At 44.1% G+C, this 21,343-nt stretch overlaps 1 protein-coding gene across 2 annotated transcripts in view; it reads left to right on the top strand.

Annotated features, from left to right (window-relative positions):
- Positions 1-459: 459 nt before the first annotated feature.
- EGFL6 (EGF like domain multiple 6) overlaps positions 460-21,343 on the top strand; it is a 63,199-nt gene continuing 42,315 nt past the window's right edge. Inside the window, exon 1 of one of the 2 annotated variants that reach the window (XM_070502694.1) lies at positions 460-746. In XM_070502694.1, coding sequence (XP_070358795.1) covers positions 673-746 — 74 coding nt within the window. In that variant the 5' untranslated portion in view covers positions 460-672. The remainder of the gene's footprint in view (positions 747-21,343) is intronic. The other variant, XM_070502693.1, reaches the window with a different exon arrangement.

Consider the following 21,343-nt stretch of genomic DNA (forward strand, 5'->3'; position numbering starts at 1 on the left):
AATCATATAGCGTTCGTGTTTCGCCTTAATTTCTGCGCTGGTTAGTACATTACAATGTTATCTAGTGGTCCCATGGAAGTAAGCTGTTGGCAAATGAACACGAGCGATCATTTGTCAAAGGAAGGCGTCGCATAGCACTCGCTGACCTTCCAGCTCTAGCAGCCCACGATTTGCAGTTTGTGGAAGAAAGTCCGGCAGAGTATGAAACCTAAACAGAAGTAAGAAGTGTCATTCTGAACCAGCATCCTTGGTTCCCGCTTTGACTTTTCAACTAAATTCTTAAATCCTCGGGCGCAGGTATCACCAAAACCTGTCCCATGCCTGAAACAGATGGCGATACGTGGGGACTGCACCACGAGCGAAGTGAACTGAGTCTGGGGGAAGTTTTTTGGTGAACTGAGAGCGCGGAGGATGCGCGGGTCGTGCTGGAGGCGGGTCCCAGCCAGATGTGCAGGGCCCGCCCCGCCCTCCTCGCGCACCGGCCCCGCTCCGCCCGCGGAGGAGCCGCAGGGCGCTCTCCCTCCTCTCCCGGGGCCGCGAGCGCCCCCGCCGCAGGGCCGGCCTCCCCTCCCCGCCCGCGGGGACCGCTCCCGGAGGAGCAGGAGCCCGGAGCGGCCGAGGAGAGCGCAGGAGGGGGCGGGAGGCGTTGGTGAAGGGAGGCCCCGCTCGAAGATGCCGCCGTCCTGGGCCTTTGCGCTCCCGCTGCTGCTCCCCTGGGTGGCAGGTGGATTAGGGAACGCAGCCAGGTGAGTGGCTGGCTGGCGATCGGATCCCGGCCTGAGCTCCCGCGTGAGGCCCCTTCTCTTTGTCCCCCGTCGCTCTAGGCATCCCCGCGTGGGTGTCAGTACGTGTGTGTGTGCATGTGTCTCTGTGCGCACTGAGACGAGATTTAACAAGGATGTCAGGCCCGAGTGCCCACGGGCTTTGCTCCCCGCGCCCCTTTAGCGGGGCTTTGCACCAGTTCCCTTGGCATCAGCTGCGCCCCACCTGGCAGCGTCCGGCGGGTTCCGGGAGGAGGGAGGCCCTGCGCGCCGACCCGACCCGTGGGTGCGTCCTGGATTGGTGGCCTGCAGACATCCACTGTGGGGGCGCGCGTGTGAGTGTCTGAATATAGGTGGGTGGCTTCTGTGCCTGTGCAGTTTTGTGTTTTCCGCTCTATCCGAAGGGCGCCAACTGGTTGTCAGCCGCTATCTTTGCGGGGGAAGGAGGGAAAGAAAGTGAGCCCGACAGAGTTAGCGTGCTTGCGGAGAGCCCGCCGTGCAGGGAGCTCCTCTACCAGTGCCTTTCTGACTGGGGTTGATGAACTGGAAAGAAAGGACGTGGTTGTCAGGTGAAATCGACTCCTCCTCGCTCTGGCATTTCAGAATCTGAAGCTGTTTCTTTACTGCCCATACCTTTTCTAAGCCCTGAAACTTATTTTTCCAGAGATCAGCAAAGCCGCTTAGGAAATACATACTTAGTGCTTACTGTAGGCCTGGCACTCTTCTAAATACTTTAGGACTGTTCACCCATTTAAAGCTCATAACCGCTCTGTGTGGAAGGTACTATTATTATCATCCCCATGTTGCAGAGGAAAAAAATGAGGCACAGAGAGGGCGAGTAACTTGCCCAAGGAGGCACAGCCAGTAAGTGATGGAGCTGGCATTCAAACCCAGGCAGTCTGGCCCTGGGTCCCTCATCTTCACCAGTGCACCAGGGCAGCCTTTTGGGAGCAACTCACTGGGAAGTTTTCCTGCTTCTCTGGCTGTGTGGTTTTGCTTTCTGAGGTGTCCACTAGAGCAGGGTTTCTCCACTGTGGAGCTATTGACCACTGGGGCTGGGCTGGACAAGTATTCATTCCAGGGTGGAGAGAGCTGACCTGTGCATTGTAGGATTTTTAGTGGCATCTGTGGCCTCTGCCCACTAGATGCTGGTAGCAACTTCCCCAAGTTGTGACAACCAAAAAATGTCTCTGGACATTGCCCAAAGTCCCCTGAGGGTGGGGGGTGGGCAGAATCACCTCCAGCTGAGTGAGACTGCGCTATTGGGACTTTTTGGTCAAGAATTCTTGGGGAGGGCAGGCTAGGAGCCTTGGTTTGGTCCAGACTTCTTAAAGGTAAGCCTATCTTTGTTTGACTTAGAGGAAAAAAATCTTTCATCACAGTCAGCCACAGAATTAAGGGATTTTGAAGTTGAAACAGAACAAACCTCAAACCAGGTTCTTAGAATGTATGATCGCAAGTTTCAATTTCCTTTTCGTGATAAAAATGTAAGCAGATGCAATTTGCTCATAATCACATTTTCCCTGAGTGTTAGCGATTCCTGTGTTGTTAGAAAGCCCACTTAAGAAAGAGCAAGCACTATTTGGAGATGAGATTAAGAGCTCTTTAGCCGCCAGCAAACTGACCTCCAGGAGCTTCACTTTCAAAGTGCCACCAAATTAAATTAAAAGCCAAAAAGCCTCAAAATAAACCAAAGGATATTAAAGTGGAGAATCCATGTCAAGTTTCTGCAATTCTGCAGGTCTCAAGATGTGAACTGCGGTTTCTTTACATAGTGTCGGGTTCACGAGCTAGTGTGTGTATTATCTGCTCGACGTGCTCGGAAATAGCAAGTGGTCAGCACTTCAGGAACTGCCAGGAACTATGGTCGTGCACTCCAGGTTCCAAGTACCGACGACACACGTGTGTGTCTACTGGTTATTTCCTGAGGTTTCACAACTTACAGGAAAATTGGTGACTGCTATATAGAGATTTCTAATAGAAGCACCAGGTTTTTTTATTTGAAACACTACACCATAAATTTAGTGACTCGGAAAATTATATGCCTCTTAAATGGTGCTTAGTGCATAATAGACAATTAACATTCATCAAATGAGTAAATCATTAGCAGCGTGTGTTTCCCTGATCTAAAGCAGCAGAATTTGCCTTGAACCCTAGATGTGTTTATGCCCTTTGGGCATTGGGACCATTTAGATGCTCTAGACCTGCTTTGTCCAATACAGTAAATATGGTAGTCACTAGCCCCACTTGGCTATGGAGGACCTGAAACGTGGCCAGTCCAAGTTGAGATGGGCTGTAAGTGTAAAATAGACATTGGATTTGGAAGACTTTGTATGGAAAAAAGAACATAAAAGATTGCGCTAATCATTTTACATTGATTACATGTTGAAATGATGATGTTGTGGATATTAGATAAAATATATTACTAAAATTAATTTCACCTATTTCTTTTTTGCTGAGGAAGATTCGCCCTGAGCTCACATCTGTGCCAACCTTCCTCTATTTTGTATGTGGGATGCCACCACAGCATGGCCACTAACAGAGTGCTGTATGTCCACACCCGGGAACTGAACCTGGGCCACCAAAGGGGAGCATGCTGAACTTAACCACTAGGCCACCAGGGCTGGCCTGTTTCATATATTTTTTTTTATTATAAAGATTTTATTTTTCCTTTTTCTCCCCAAAGCCCCCCGGTACATAGGTGTGCATTTTTAGTTGTGGGTCCTTCCAGTTGTGGCATGTGGGATGCCGCCTCAGCATGGCTTGATGGGCAGTGCCATGTCCACGCCCAGGATTCGAACTGGCGAAACCCTGGGCCACTGAAGCAGAGCACGTGAACTTAACCACTCAGCCATGGGGCTGGCCCCTCATATTTTTAAAAATGTGGCTATTAGGAATTTTTTTTTTTTGAGGAAGATTAGCCCTGAGCTAACTGCTGCCAATCCTCCTCTTTTTGCTGAGGAAGACTGGCCCTGAGCTAACATCTGTACCCATCTTCCTCTACTTTATATGTGGGACGCCTACCACAGCATGGTGCGCCAAGCAGTGCCATGTCCGCACCCAGGGTCCAAACTGGCTAACCCCAGGCCGCCGAAGCAGAAGGTGCGCACTTAACTGCTGCGCCACTGGGCCAGCCCCAGCTACTAGGAAATTTTAAATGCCACATGTGGCTATTATATTTCTTTTTTTTTTTTTCCGCCTTTTTCTCCCCAAAGCCCCCCAATACATAGTTGTATATTCTTAGTTGTGGGTCCTTCTAGTTGTGACACGTGGGACGCTGCCTCAGCGTGGTTTGATGAGCAGTGCCATGTCCGCGCCCAGGATTCGAACTGACGAAACACTGGGCCGCCTGCAGCAGAGCGTGCGAACTTAACCACCCGGCCACAGGGCCAGCCGCCAGCTATTATATTTCTATTGGACAGTGCCAGTCTAAAACATTTATTGATCTGAACTCCATCTCCAGTGTTCCAGGTTCTAACTCTGGCATCTTTTTGACTTGGGCACCTAAGATAAATATGTTATTAATTTTGCTATGCTTGAGATTCAAATTTGGAGCAACTCCCTACTTATATTTCTTTTATAAATTTTTTATCTATTGAATTCAAGTAAAAATAATGTGAGAGATGAAGGAATAACTGGGTTCGTGCTGAGGGTCCACACTCATGGAAAGAGGCCTGCGTTCTGCCAACCACACCCTACTTCGAGAATTGGTTCTTCTCAGAGCCCTGTTAAGGAAGTGCCATTGTAACAATTTACCACAAACTTAGTGGTTTAAAGTAATAGATTTATTCTCTTACAGTTCTGGAGGTCAGAAGTCCAAAGTGAGTCGACTGGTGCTAAAATCAAGGTGTGGGCAGGGCTCATTCCTTCTGGAGGTTCTGGGGACAAATCTGTTTCTTGTCTCTTGGAAGAAGCTTCTAGAGGCTTCCAACAATCCTTGGTTTGTGGCCACATCACTTTAATCTCTTCTTGCTTTGTCACCTGACCTGCTCTTTGACTCTTAGTCGTCCCCCTCCTTCTAAGAAGAACCCTTGTTGTTACACCAGGCCCACCCAGGTAATCCAGGATGATCTTCCTATCTCAAGATCCTTAATTCGATCACGTCTGCACAGTCCCTTTTGCCATAGAAGGTCACATTCACAGGTTCCAGGGGTCAGGACATGGACATCTTTGTGGGGCCATTGTTCAACCTTCCACAGGAAGCCTGAGCTATGAGTCTCTTGTTCTTGGATTTATGGGCTCTTATTTTTAAACATGATTTTAGTGATTTGTGAATGGTTGGCATATCATTCATTTCTTTATTCTTAAAATCAGATTTTTGGAAATATACCCAAAACTAAAGAGCTGAATGTTTCTAGGAAATAGTGATCATGAAATGTCCAATTACAATATAGAAATCATTTCTGAGCAACCTTATTTCAATAGTTTCATTGACCTGGAAGGAATTAAAGTTCTATTTATATGTAATTTTATGTGCGTAAACCAAAGTTAAGTAGACGTTAAAATAAGAATCAGTCTATTATCTAGTCTTCAGAAAGCAGATTGGCATTCAACAAATAGTGTTGATACCCTACTGTCAACACTTTTCATTGTGATTTCAGTCAATTCTCTCATCAACAATGAGAAATAGGTATTGTGTCTATTTGACAGACGATGGGATGGAGAAACTTGAAGAAATCAAACGATTTCCAAAGAACTGCATTTGGTTAGGTCTTCTGCTCTAAGAGCAATGACATTCCAATATTCCAAATCAATTCTCCCCCCAAAATTGAATACATCAAAGCGCACATTTTTACAAAGTGCCTTCTCACACATTATCAGCAGTGATCCTGTTTAACTTGACTCTTGCCCAGCATGGTCAAGGGACATATGTAGAAGAAGTGGGGAATTCCTGAGGCTCCACCCTCCCAATGCCACCACCTTCCTCTCTAAGTGTACATTCTCTCAGAAGCAGACTCTGACACCAGGATTCCAGTGTGCATGGTTTATTTGGGAGATGACCCCAGGAAGTTCTAATAGGGAAGCTGGGAAGTGGGACAGAGAAGGGAAACAAGTTTATAAAAATAAGTTACCGCTGTGATTTAATCCTGCTAGGGAATTCTAGGAGACAGTAGGACACGAGCTCAGAGTTATCCCCCACTGAAGGCAAGGGAGCTGGGGTATTTATACTCCCATCAGTCATTGGTTGAGGGCTTCTGGGGAGGGGGGTTCTGCACTTTCAGCTCATGCACACAGGCAAAGCCAGCTCCTGCCAACAGAGAAAGCTCTCTGGCATCAAGAAATGAGGCTGGCCATTCACCACAATGCACCACCATTTGTTACTGACCTGGTGAGATGAAGAAATACTACTGAGGAACTTGTGGCCTGGTGACAAGTTTCAGGACACAAACTCCTCTGGGGACAGTAAGGGCAGGACATGTAGGTGTCCTAAGGCATTATGGGCTGAATTGTGTCCCCTCAAAATTCATATTTGAAGTCTTAATCTCTAGTACCTCAGAATGTGACTGTATTTGGAGAATAGGGTCTCCGAGAAGTAATTAAGTTAAAATGAGTTCATTAGGGTGGCCCTCATCCAGTACGACTGACGTCCTCACTCATAAGAAGTGGAGATTAGGACACACACAGCCACAGAGAAAAGAGCAGAAAGACCATGTGAAGACAAAGGGAGAAGATGGCCATCAGTAAGCATAAGAGAGAGGCCTCAGAAGACAATCCTGCCTTGATCTCAGATTTCTAGCCTCCAGAATCACGAGAAAATAACTATCTGTTGTTGACGCCCCCCAGCCTGTGGTACTTTGTTATGGCAGTCCTAGCAATCTAGTACATGAGATAAGCTCAGAAAAGGTAGAAACCTCATGGAACCAAAGAACAAAAGTTCACCTGATCTTGATTTTCAGTTGAAAGCAGACTGAAAACTGGGCCTCACAAGCAATTTGACTTTGGGGGTTTTAAGCAGGAAATGTCAGAATGGGGTAACTGGCTTGTAGCAACTAGTGAGCATAGCAGCGTTGCCTTTTTGATCCTTCAATATTGGCTGCAAGTGATAGAAAACCCAAATAATCTTGGCTTAAACACATAGATATGTTTCTCTCTCACATAGGAGTAGGTAGTTGGACCAGTATGGGCTCTCTGGAGTCAGGGACCCAGGCTCTGCCATCTAACGTCTCCACCAGAAGGCTCTCCCCTCGTGGCCAAAGATGGCTTCTTGAGCTCTAGCAAACATGTCTAAATTCCAGCCATGCGAGACAATAAATGTGAAGAAGAACATCCCTTCTTTCTTTACAGCTGTGTCCTAGAAGTTGCACATGGCACTTCTCCTTACATCCCAACTGCCATAACTCCATTACATGGCCATGTCCTACTGAAGTGAAGGCCTGGAAATGTAATCTTTATTCTTAGTGGCTATGAAATAGTGGTCTTATTTCTAAGAAAGAAGGGGAGAATAGATATTGGGGTACCACTTGCAATATTGGCTATGCATAAATTGCAGATCAAATGTCAAAGCTTACAGATAAATAAACTGAGTTTCAAAAGAATAAGTGATTTGCCCCAAGTCTCACGGTGAACAAGAGGCAGATTTAAAAGCCATGGTGTCTCCCAAAGATAATTAGATCACTTTCCATCAAGTATTTTGTCCAGAGGAATCAGTAGTACTTCCAGTTTCGTCAGCTAACTTGCTGGGTCCCAGTGTATTGGTTTCAATAACTAACCTGTATTAAATCTAAAGGTCTTGTTTATGGAAAAAAAAAACCCACCAATATTCTAACAGTAGTTAAAATTAATTCAATTCAATTTAACGACATTAATTGAACAACTGACATGCCCAAACATTCTCCCAAATGCCAAGATACATATCTATCTGCCCCCTACTAGACAACTTTATAGGGCAAGCAAAATGTCTTCATTTTGGGGCAAAGGGGGCGCCAGGGGAGGGTTATAACTCTTGTCCCTAGCCCAGTGCCTGGGATATAGTAGGCAGGGCCAGGCTGCAGGAAGCCTTGTATGTCAAACCAAGGAGTTTGGACTTTGTTCTGAGGGCAATAGAGAGCAAAGCAGGGTTATTGCAGGCTCTGTGTTCTTTAAAGATAACCCAGTTGTGACCTAGTCATGCTCAGAATTATCACCCAGTTGCACAGAATGCTATAGTCATCTGAACTCTTAACTCCGGCTAGAGGATCTGCTTCCAAGATGGCACACTCACATGGCTATGGGCAGGAGACGTTGGCTGCTCACTGGCTGTTAACAAGAGGCCTCAGCTCCTCGCCGTGTGGACCTCTCCATAGGGCTGTTTGAGTGTCCTCACTGCATTTCAGCTGACTTCCCACATAGCAAGAAATCCAAGAGAGAGAGAACAAGGATGAAGTTGCAGTGCCTTCTATGTCCTAATCTCAGAAGTTATCCTCCATGGCTCCCACTGTATTCTCTTCATCAGAAGCCCGTCACTAAGTACAGCCCCACATAAGGGGATGGGGACTAAGCCTCACCTTTTGAAAGTAAGAATATCAAAGAATCTGTGGACATATTTTAAAACCAACACACCACACATTCTGGTTTTCCTTCTCCCACACTGTTACTCCTCAGCCTTTTCTACTAGCCTCCATTTCCACAGAGATCAGTCTCACCCTATTTTCTTTCTTATATATCCTCTCTCCAGGTCATCTTTCCAGTCCTAGCACCTTCAATGCCATCTATGTATAGATGACTTCAAATGTGCATCTCAAGCCCCAGGCTCTCTCTGCTGCATTCTTGACCTATCCATTGGGATGTCTCACTGAACTTAGGACATCCAAACTGAACTCTTGATCAGTTCCCTAGAACTCACTTCACCCCACCCACCTCACCCATTCTCCCTACTCTAGAACAAACAGTATCCAAACTGGTTCAAGCCAGGAGCCTGGGCATCATTCCTGGCAACTCACTCTTCCTCCCTGACTTGTGGTCAGTCTGGCACTAAATCCTATTACAGACCCTGTCTCAAGCCCATCTCCCTCTCGCCTTCCTCCCTGCCACCACCCAGCCACAGCAAGATCATCTCTCGCCTGAACCCCCATAATAGCCTCTCCTTGCTTCTTTTGCCCCTTCCAGTCCACATCGAAAAGTGTTCCTCTTAAAATTTAAATCACATCATGTTCAGTCCTCTCCTTAAAACCTTTCAGTGACTTTTTTCCATTGGATTAAGAATAAAATCCATTCTATTTAAAATGGCATAAAAGGCCCTGCTTGATCTAGCCTTTGGCTATTTCTGAACCAATTTACATCATTCTCCCTCATGCTCACTATGAACGAATGAATGAGTGAAGCTATCTTGATAACACTTGCTTTTCTAACTGCCTTCCCTTCCTCGTCTCACTTCCCCACTCCGCTGTCGACGTTCCCTTCACCTCATAAATAAACCACTTGCACGCAAATCCTTGTCTCATGGTCAGCTTCTGGGCGAGCCCAAACTAAGACACTCCCCATCCCCAATTTCCACCTAACTCTTGAGCTTGGAAGATAACTGAGAGAAATAGAGGAAGCAGTGGAAAATTCCAAGTTTTTCCTAACCAGTGGAAAGTTTCAAATTGTGCCTTACCACTCCTGGCATGGGAAATTTGAAGATGCATTAACACACACTGGTACTAGAGAGCTTGATAGCCTGGGTGTTTTTGACTGGGCTGTGAAACACCTACACTTGCAGGAAGGTGAGATGCTTTGGGGTATGTCTGGGCCTGTTGGACTTGGACTCTGTATCTTGAAGATGGATGGGAACCCAGAATTAATCTTAACTGGTTAGGTACAAAGGACTTGCCATACTGGGAGCTATGATGAAAACAAAACGAAAATCAAAACCAAAAAGCCCTCATGGACTTTGTTATCCCTATTTAGAAAAAATTTTATTTCATTTGTTTGGCAATATTTAAACATCAGCAAAAGAACTTTTAACTTCTCAATTTGTGTTGGAGAATATTGTGAAGTTTCCTGGAACCTCACCATAAACAAGCATACTAAGAATTCTGGCACAGTATATTTTTGCAGAAAAATAAGGAAGCCCATGAAGAAATACTACACTACTTACACAATCCCTGGAATGTTTTTAAATTAACTTCAGCTGTGGAGACGGCCATTTTCTGATTAATTTGATCAATGTAGACGGCGAGCTATAATAATGCATTAAAGGCACTCTGGGCAATTCAGCATTTTGCTCAGACTCCCACAGCTCAGGGCCTCCTCTCCACAAAGACTTGCTCACCTACATTGACACTTCCCTGCCTCAGGACCAGTTTCCCTGGGCCTACTATATGCCAAGCATTGTTTAGGAAGAGAGATCTGAGAGAGAAAGAGAACGGGTGCGAGTGCATGTGCGAGCCAGCAGCAGGCCCGCCCAGCCAGACCTCCCATGGCGGCAGAGGATGTTGGTGGGATCATTTCAGTCCAAGATCAGGAATTCTCTTGCTAGGTTCATAAATTTCTTGTTATTGATTACCCTAGGTTTATCAGGTCCCTTGGGGCTGGGTCAATCCAGCCAAATGCATAAAAGCTGGTTATATTCAACACATACTAAATTCCAATGGTTTGATGGTGTGCTTTAACCATGCATCCTTGATATCTTAGAATGCACTGGTCCAATTTTATATGTTTAAAAACATGCTTCATTAAATATGGAACTAAATGCAATTCATATTGATAGCTTTGTAAGATTTTTTTAATGAATGGATTCACATATAAGGAAAAAGTCATGTGTGCTAGACTTTAGGAAAAGAAATGGTTCTCAAAATACTACTGTGTGATCAGCATAGGCTAACTTCTGCATCAAACCATCACAATCTCAGTAGCAGAACACAAGAAAGTTTTTTCTTTGCCTGCCTCAAAGTCCAAGGCATGTTTGAGAGACTCTGCTACATACTTTCACATGGGTCCAGGGTCCATACATCTTGGGGAGCCATCTTCCTCCAGGTCCTCAGACTCCTTCTTATTCAATGGGCTGATAGAAAAGGAGTGCATCAAGGATCCCGTGGGAGGGTTGTGAGCCAGGTCCAGAGGTGGTCTACCCACATTCCATTGGCCAAAACCAGTCATGTGGCTCCACCTAACTGGCAGGCTGGCTGGGAAGTATAGTGTAGGTTTGTGCCCAGGAGACGCAGAAAGGGATTTGATGAGCACTTAACCTTCTCTGCCATGATCATTCATTTGCAACATATGAAATTATACATATTTGGCCTTTTTTTTTTTTTTTTTTTTTGGCTGAGGAAGATTCACCCTGAGCTAACATCTGTTGTCAATCTTCCTTTTTGTATGAGGCACTGTGACAGCATGGCCACTGACAGATGAGTGGTGTAGGTCTGTGCCCAGAAGCCGAACCCGGGCTACCAAAGCAGAGCATGCCAAACTTAACCACTGGGCCACCAGGGCTGGCCCTAGGTATTTGGCCATTTTTAACTTATAAAAAGGACAGTTTCATACTAGTTTCTGAAACTAGTAAAATTAGTTTAACCTAATAGTTTGTGTTCCTTATCCCAAATACTCACAACCAGATATTAAAGTAAAAGAATTATTGAATTAGTGATGAGAAAGCTAGTAAGTGGGCATGAAATTAGAGCAAAGGACAAGTGGAAGGAGAGGATGCTGGGAAAATAATCAGAATCATTTGCTAACTTTAACTTGCAATGTCATGTGAGAACTACTTAGAAACTAAAAGTTAAGGCTTTTTCAGCAGTTTTTAAAGATTTGATAAGATAGTGTGCCTTGCTATTATTATCACTATCATTCTTGCCTGTGCTGGATTCCTTTCTTCCCCTCAGTAATATTGTTTCAAGTTAAACAGAAATATTTTAATAATTTTTTATCCATAATTTTAAATAGCTGCACATGTGCATTAAGAAAAACTGGCAAGCATAAACTGCAGAGCTGGATTCTTGATGTAATAAATGACTTTCCTCCAGCATCTACAAATCAGCAAGTAATTATTAGCAATTCTATCCACTAGTGATTTCTCCCCTTTAAACCTGTGTTTTCATTTTCGTGACCAGATGTAGAATTTGATGATTAAACCAGTGAAATCCCGTTTGTGGCTGTCCCTTTGAAGGTATCTCTCAAAACTGGGTGACTACATGGACAGCACACCCATTTATTAAAAGGCATGTTGCTCATTTATGGACTCGCATGGTTCTCTGATGGTTTTTCCTACAATGTTGTTTCAAGCTGCTTGGTTTCCTTTAGGAAATATGCACAGAACATGTCGCTGCATCCACAGAGCAGCTGGAGGCTGAACTGGTGTTTTCTGATTTGTGGAGTTGCCTGAACGGCAGAATCCATTTTATAGTTCTCAGTCATGAGTTGATTCTTAACTGTTTCCATTTTTAAACAAATGAGAGTAAGGCTAGATTTAATGACATATTTCTGACCTCTTCCAACAGAGCTATAATACTAAGATGCATTTGTGACTGGGAAGGATTTCTTTAAAGTGGATGAGAAATCTTACTTTGTTATCAAGTTTTTGATAGCCCACGTGTTAGTCATTAACATTTTGGCAAGTTTTACAAGTGATACTTTGTACAACATCAAAAATGATGACTTGGGAGAAATTAATATACCTCAGATTTCTCAGGTTCACCTTTTCACCTAAAGGCAAGCATGTGAAAGCAATAAAGCTCGAGAAAGAAGATTTCTCTGGAGAGTTGTGGTAATGTGCAAACAGTATATGAATTTCATCTTCTGGTAACTTTCTCCTGTTAGTTAACCCCAGGCAGTATTCTTTACAATCAAAACTAATTGACTTTGACCAATACATATGAAATGGGTTTGGCCACCTGTACAAGGGACTCTGGGCTCTTTCACCAAAGTTTCTAATTAGGCTTTTTTTGAGAAATATCATATTTCAACAAATTTCAATTTGTTTTTATGTGATTTCACATCTAACAATTTCAGTAATCTTGTTGGAGCTTATTAAGTTCACTCTACTTCTATGGAGGCTGTTTTGTGTTTTGCAAAATCCTTGATATTTCCAATTGCTTGAAATCCTTCTATAATTCTCCAGAACTTTTAGGATGGACAAAATGTTTGACATGGACACAGGCCTTTTCTTTCTGGCCCCTGCTTATCTCCCTGCTTCTCCATGCCACTGTTCTTTCTGCTTCCCTTCCCACTCCCCTGCTCCAAACACACGCTACTTTCTTTGTTGTTGTTAGTGCCGTCAGGTCGATTCTGACTCCTAGTGATCCTGTGGACAGCAGAGCGGAACCCTGGCTGATCTTGCTGCGCCATCCTCTCACCTTCTGGCAGCACTCTATCAGACAATGCTCCGCTGCTATTCACAGGGTTTTCATGGCCAGTGTTTTAGGAAGTGGGTGGCCAGGTCCTTCTTCCTAGTCTGTCTAGTCTGAAATCTCCACTGAAACCTGTCCACTTGGGCCACAGTGGTGCGAGTGCCAAATCTTAACCCTTAGACCACCAGGGGTGGCTATACCACTTTCTACTCTTCAGTTTGTAGGTCACCAACTCCACATATTCTTAGTAGCCCCATCCTTGGCAAGGCTATTTTCTCTGCCTGGAACACTTTTTCCACCCAACAGACTCTTCCCACTTCACCCAGGAAAGTTCTTCCAGTCACCAGAATTTATTTCAGGCCCTATTTCCTCCAGAAAACCCCTCATCCACCCCCCTCAACCTCATGACTCCTATATCTTCCCCTAGCTCTTGAGAACTTCCTCCTTTGGTAGGTTCCATCATGTTGGAGTCTAATTATCTGTTTACTTGCCCATCTTCATCCATAGACTAGAAGTTCTTTGTGGCCAAGGGTTGTCCTCATATACTTCTAGAGTCTCAATGCCTAGTACAGTGCCTGACATGTGTAGTTTCCTAATAAATTTTGAGGGAACAAATGGATGGATGAATGCATGAATAACGTAGAGGAGGAAGAATCATTTTCTCTCTACCTCTCTAGGTTCTTGGCTGAGACCTCCCTGTAATAAAAGACCAATTAACAGGAGAAAAACAAACAGAAGTTTATTAACATGTATCCCTCCTTTATATATGGGAGAGACCCAGGGAAACTCATTCCCCAAAATGGCCCAAGCTACCAGCTTAAATACCATCTTTAGCTGAAGACTAAAGAAAGATGTCAGTTGGGGGGCATTATGGGAGGTGACCAGACAAAGCACAGTAAACAAGGGTAAGGTTGTTATGCAGATTTAAGTCCTGCCTTCAAGAGATTCTAGAGATTTCTTCATCCTCCTCTTCCTGGTACAGAGACGGAGACATCCTTATAAATGGAGATTTCCCTTATACATGTAAATGTCTCTTACAAAAGGGGAACTTCTACTCAGTTTTCAGAGCTTCTTCTGTGTCTGCTGTTTTCTTAAAAATTATCAGCCCAAAATAATCCTATGCCAAAGAGGCACATTTTGGGGTGGCAAATTCTTCTCCCCTTCAATAGTTTGGTGAATTGTGTTCCCCTCTGACTTCTAATAGCAAGGAAAAGTCACCCAGTCTTTTTTGGTCCTAGTTTCTTCATGTGTAAAATGGTACCTTAGAACTGGATGATATCTAAGGTTCTTACCATGCCAGGTTCGTTTTTGCCCGCCGCCTGGAAAGCCAAACACCGAGACAATGAGATTGCAGCAGAGAGAGAGTTTACTCACAAGGCAGCCATGCCAGGAAGTGAGAGCATGAGTCTCAAATCTGCTTCCCTGAAAATAGGGACTCAGGGATATTTATGGAATAGGTGGCAAGGTGGTCTGAAATGTGGAGAGAGGTGATTGGAGGTGAGAGAGATGAGGTAACTGATGATCTGTGCAAGCGTAGTCAGACTCCATGCCTCTTCATAGGACCCATGTTCACAAAATGGTGGCATTAGCATGATCTGAGGGTGGAGTTTTTAGCTTCCTGAGGTCAAAATGTTGCTTATTGGACATCTGCGTGGGCCCAGTTGATGAGTTGGTGGCTGGGAGTGGACAAAGGGGTTCTAATTCCTGAAAAACAGCCCAAACACCCATTACTATGGTGACCGAGGCTCCAGGGAGATGTTATCTATAGGAACCTAGTGGGAGTCAGGTAGCATATTGCCTAAACAGCACAGTTAACAATGGGTGAGTTAAATAGCTAAAAGCTATAATCAGTAATTGCAAACAGGAAAAAAAACCTTTAGTTCTGAACTACTTAATCATCGATGGCTAACTCTTTGCTGGTTTCAATCCTTCCTATTCTTTGGTCATTCCTCATTCTTGAGGGATTCAGGGAGACGACCAGTCTAGCTACTTCCTGCTGAAATGGGGCCTAGATCTGGGTTAGAGGAATGAAACTGTTTAACATTCATTTGGAAATATTCACTTGTTCTTGGCTTCATGTTGACATTTTTGCATTATTAGAATTTTGTATCTTGCTCAACAGTTTTTGAACTTCTAAAAGCACATTTTATAATCAAGTGTCTGGCCAGAAGGTTAAGAAGTATAGACTACCCAAATTTTAACAGTCCCTGAAAAATAGACCTAATCCCAGTGAGGCCTCCATCTGATCTCCAAGTTGAGGCAGACTTCTGGTCTCAGTTCCTGACAGTCTTTTGTTTTACTGGATATGCATCAGAGATGGGAGCAACGCCCTATACCCTGATCTTTCAGTTGTCATTGATGATGGCCGTCAGCACAGACTCTCTGCCTGGGAGTCATCACATTCCTAAGGAACTCAAAAGAACAAAGTTATCAATTTATAGTAGCTGGGAGGGTCCATGAAATCTACAGAGCATGTCTGGGTTAGTTAATCAGAGGTCATTCAAAGTTACAATATAGTTTCTTTTCTACAATATGGCTTCCCTTATGTCAACCTTGTGTTGACCAGTATCAAGGTCACTTTCCTTAAGGTGAAATTCTACAATAGTCTCTGCTTACAGTGAAATTGATTCCTACATACATTAAAAAGTAAAGTCATGTGAAAACTGTGGCAGCAATGAGAATGTGCTTTGCAGATCTCCAACTGCTGGGGGCATAATTGACCGAGGGCCCCAACTACTCTACTCTTGGAAATCCATCCCAACATTTGAGCAAGGCCACGCCTCCCACAGGCTGCCCCTGCCATGCCTCCTTCCAGGCTGAGGGATACTAAGGCAGGACCTTTTATGGGAAACACAACTCTCCTCTGAAGGTCAACTTTGGCTTCAGGACTCCCCCTCAGCTTTGCTAAACCTTCCTTAGGCTGCCCAGCAGCCTTGGGTGCTTCCACCCAACCTTCTTTCCCTCTCTCCTTCACCCAGGGTCAGACTTCCGTGGTGGTCCGATGGCTCTCCCAGCCTTCCTCAGCTCTGTTACCATTTTCTCTCACAGGTGTTTCTCCTAATACAATCCTTGCACATTTAATTCCATCCTGGCTTCTGCTTCTTTGAGGACTCAGACTAAAGCAGAAACCTAGTTCAAACTCAGATATATTTAAGTGATTGAGTCAATGGCAGTTTTAAACTTTATACCTTATTCAGCACATCTAATAATAATATTAATCCTACTAGTACTAGTAAGAGAAATCAATCAGGGAGCATTTACTGTGTTAGTCACTGTTTCAACCCCTTAACATATATTAAATCATTTCATTATCACAGAAACCCTTAAGGTAAATACTTTTGTTATCTGCATTTTAGACGTGAGATAGCTGAGGCATAGAAAGGTGGAGTAACTTGCTGAAAGTCACAGGTTAATATATAGTAGAGCCAGGATTCAAACTCAGGAAGGACACCATAGTCCTAACCACCATATTATATACCCTCTCAATAGCAGAGCTGATCCTGCTCTCTTTCTAGTAACATTCTCCTCAGTTGGCTTTCCTGACACCATACTAACCTGATGCCCTTATACCTTTCTGAGCATTGTCTGAGTCTCTTTCTGGGTCTTCCTTCTCCGTGGCCCACCTCTCACATGCTGGTTTCCTTGGAGCTCTACCCTAAGTGTCCTTGTCTTCTGACACTACATCCATTCCCATAGATCCAGTAAACCAACTACCTGCAGATAACTTCCAAATCCAGTCCTGCTTCCTGCATTTATGGCCCAAATATCCAACTTCTACTCAACACCTTCCCTTGCTTGTCTGTCTAGTAAGCCCTCAAAATCAGCACATCCCAAAGAGGACTCATCATTTACCCTATTCCCTAACATGTTCCTCCACCCATATTCCCCATTCCAGAAATACAACACTGCTGTCTGCCTGATAATGCATCCCTCCCACACTCCACATCTGATTGATCAGAATATGATCTCCGTGAGGACAGAGATCTTACGTCCCTCTTGGTTGCTGCTGAACCTCTGGATACTGACCCAGTACCTGATACATTGTATGTGCCCAATAAATACTTGCTGAATGAATAACTAATCTATTACCAAGTCTTTTGGTTCCACCTTGATTCCATTTCTCCCCACCTCCACTGCTACTGTTCCAGTCCAAGTAACCAGACTCTTTCTTCAAAGCCAACCAGTATCCCTGCTTCTATTCTGTCCATTTTCCAGTCTGCTGCCGTGATTATATTTTTCTAAAAGAAAATCTTATCAAATAACCTCCCTATTTAGAACACTTCAGTGTTGTCCCATTGCCATTAGACTATAAGACCCTGTAGCCCTAACTTGACTCACAAGACGCTGCATGTTGTAGCCCCTGCCCGACTCTTAAGGCTCATTTCCCACCAGCCAAGTCCTTCTTCCCTTTGCTCCAATCCTCTGGTCTTCTATTGGTTCCTCAAGCACAGGTGTGGTGTCTCTTACCTCTGAGCCTGCACTCATTCTGTTACCTCGGCCTGTAATATTCTTTTCCTCACTCCATGTGGTTGACCCCTGTTCATCTTCAGTCTCACTTAAAGGTTGTACCCTCAGAGGGAACATCTTGGATCCTTTTGACCAGATTATGTTTATTTGCTTTAAGCTTCTATAGCTGACTGAATACATTTAGTGCCTCTATTACCCTCACCCTCTTGTCTAAAAGTTCATTATCAGGGGCCCCGTCTGCCGTATTCATTTCTTTATCCCCACTACCTAGCACAAGACTCAGTACATATTACTGCCCTATTGAGAATTAAGCTGGCTTTTTTGGCATCAGGAAATAGGTAAGACCCCTCCTATTGGAGCTGGGGAGCATATTGCTTGAAAACTTGTAATCAAGAAGTTAGCAGGTCATCTCTGGTTTTGTGGATAGATTGGAATCTAATTAAATGAATTCCACATTCCTTATAAAAATATGGAATTAAAATACCATGGGAAGAATTTTCCCCCATGAAGCTTTCCTGTTTATCATGTTTTCTTTTTAAAGCCAACTCAAATGTCACCTCTCCTGTGACACCCTCCTCTCTTTCCCAGGCAAAGTTAGTTCCTCCCTCCACGCTGCTCCCCAAACATCAGCTCCATGTTGTTAAAGGAAGAGAAAACAGATGTGGACACTCAAGGTTTATTACAGGCACGCGTGGTCAAGAAACTGACCCGCCGAGGATCTAGGTGGGAGAGTTTTTTGTAGGGTGAGGCAATGTTACCTTATTCACCAAGGTATGGGGATAGCTGTTTTTACCAATAAATTTCAATGTTTGTGTTCAAATCTTAAGACAACAAGGCAGATAACACATTTGAAAAATGGGCAAAGGACCTGAATAGACCTTTCCCCAAAGAAGATACGTAAATGGCCAATAACACGTGAAGGATATTCAGCATCATTAGCTATCAAGGAAATGCAAATCAGAACCACAATGAGATACCACTTCTCACCCACTAGACTGGCTGTAATTAAAAAATGGACAATAACAAGTGCTGGTGAGAATGTGGAGAAACTGGAACCCTCATACATTGCTCCTGGGAATGTAAAATGATGCAGCCATCTTGGAAAACAGTCTGGCATTTCCTCAAAAAGTTAAACGTAGAGTTACCATATGACCCAGCTATTCCACTCCTAGGTGTATACCCAAGAGAAATGAAAACATGTGTCCATACAAAAACTTGTACACAATTGTTCATAGCAGCATTATTCATAACAGCCAAAAAGTGGAAAGAACCTAAATGTCCACCAATGGATAACAAAATGTGGTCTATCCATACAATGGATATATTCTTCAGCAATAGAAAGGAATGAAGTACTGTCACGTGCCAGAGCATGGATGAATCTTGAAAACATGCTAAGTGAAAGAGGCCAGATACAAAAGGATCACATAGCATGTGATTACCTTTATGCGAAATGTCCAGAACAGGCAAAGCCAGAGACGAAAAGTAGATTTGTGGTTGCCAGGGGATGGAGGGAGGGGAGAGTTGGGAGTAACTGCTATTAGGTATGGGGTTTCTTTTTGGAGTGATGGAAGTGTTCTGGAATTAGATAGTGGTGATGGTTGTATAACACAGGGAATATACTAAAAACCACTGAAGTATACACTTCAAAATAATGTTATGTGAATTATATCTCAATTTTTTAAATGCTAAAAAAAGATTCTCAAGTATATCACTGTATTTGGACCAGCATTTACTCAACACACTTTATGTTCAGTAGGCCATGGTTTCTTGTTTGAGAATTGTTTGTTACATGCAGACTGGGTCAAGATTATGGTATCCTTTGCAGAATCGTTAGGAACAGATTAGATTATGACAGATGGCTGTGTTATTTCTCAGTGAAGACATTGTAACGATACTTACCATGCCGTCCTATACTGTAATGTATCTGTTTCCAACAGACTGAACTTAGAGAGCAAAGATCAGGTCTTTTTCATCACACTTTGTGACTAAGACAGTGCTTGGGGGGCCGGCCCCGTGGCCGAGTGGTTAAGTTCATGCGCTCCACTTCCCGCGGCCCAGGGTTTTGCTGGTTCGAATCCTGGGTGCGGACATGGTACCACTCATCAGGCCACATTAAGGCGGCATCCCATGTGCCACAACTAGAAGGACCTACAACTAAAAATACACAACTGTATGCTGGGGGGATTTGGGGAGAAAAAAGCAGGGAAAGAAAAAAAAGTGCGTGGAATACCACAAGTGCTCAATAAATGTTTCACTTTAATGCAGTGGTCCTTAACAGGGGACAATTTTGCTCCCCAGGGGACATTTGGCGATGTCTAGAGACATTTTTGGCTGACACAGTTGGAGTGGTGAGTTCTACCGACATCTCTAGGCAGAGACCAGGGATGCTGCTAAATGTCCTGCAATGCACAGGACAGCCCCTAAGAATAAAGATTTATCTGGCCCAAAGTATCACTCATGTAAAGGTTGAAAAACCCCATTCTGCATGATTGAGTGAATGACTTAATAAATCCTCCAAATTAATTTCATTAGAGCATGAAAAAAAAAGTAAGTCCCCCTCGCGGAAAAGTAAATAATAAAATCGTCCTTGCATTTGGTGTTCTCAGTTAATGAAATGTCCCAGACCGGATCTTTGTGGCTCTTAACTGAATAACCAAGTTGGTGGGAGAGGCAGACCACAAGGGAAAACTACAAGATTAGTTAACTTCCTGACCTTGACTAAGATATTATTAACAAGTGTAAAAGTCAGTCCTGCCAGAGAAAGCGCATGGTGAAATGTGCATTCCTTGTCCGTTAAAGAGCCCAGGAAACATTTTACAGTGTTTTAATATGCGTGAGGAAACAACCCCAGCCCGCCGTAAAATGTACAGCTCAAGTCTTTTCTTCCAGAATCTGGTAGCACCCCTGTCCCATACTAGGCCAGGAAGTAGGTCGATATGCTGTAAGCTTCATCCATGGCTCCGCATACTTAGGGGCACTTGGTGGCAGGGCTCACACTTTCAGGCCTCCAGAGCAAGCCACGGCTGGGTGGCCCTCGGTTTTTACGTGAGCTAAGAATAGTTTAACGTTTTTAAGTAGTTAAAGCTAAATCAAAAGAATATTGTTACATGACAGGTGAAAAGTATATTAAGTTCAAATTTCAATGTCTATAAATAAGTATTATCGAACCCAGCCACACCCATCTGTTTACTATTGCCTATGGCTGCTTTTCCCTTGGGCAGAGACAGAATGGACTGCAAAGCCTAAAATATTTACCCTCTGATGGACATCTTTGTGGAAAACATTGGCCGATCCCTGCTCTATAGTTAAAGAATTTGGCAAATTGTGTTTCCAGGAGGCGGTGAGGAAGAAGTACCTGCCCTGGGCTGGAATCCCTGACACCTGCCTCTGCTGGGGATGACCCCACTCTACTGGGCTGGCGTTTCCTCATCTGTAACACGAGAGGGCTTCACTGAAGGATCTCTAGAACCCTTCCAGCTCTTAACCGTCTATCGTGTGTGGAGATTCCAGTTTGTTCGGTGGTTCCCAGGTGGCCACTGCAGTATAAACACAGCACTCTTGTCTGGGACAAAGCCATAAGGCCAGGGAGTCACATTACCACACTCAGCACTGAAACAGACACAGACCTGGATAGCCACTGTTTCTATACAGAGTGGATTTGAAAATTGATGCTCTATGAGGTTCGGAAACATAAACTTTTGGCCATTTTCATGTACCCTAGTTTTATAGATTATGTAACCCAATTCTTTCAGCCCTGAGGAAGAAGGAAATGGATGACAGTAATTATTGGGGAGGGCTGGCATGGGATGGTACCAAAGGCTGGCCACCCAAAATTCAGGTTTTCAAAATCTAATTTAGCGCTCACAGCAGGGT

The sequence above is a fragment of the Equus asinus genome, chromosome X (genome assembly GCF_041296235.1).
Source record: "Equus asinus isolate D_3611 breed Donkey chromosome X, EquAss-T2T_v2, whole genome shotgun sequence".
Taxonomy (NCBI): domain Eukaryota; kingdom Metazoa; phylum Chordata; class Mammalia; order Perissodactyla; family Equidae; genus Equus; species Equus asinus.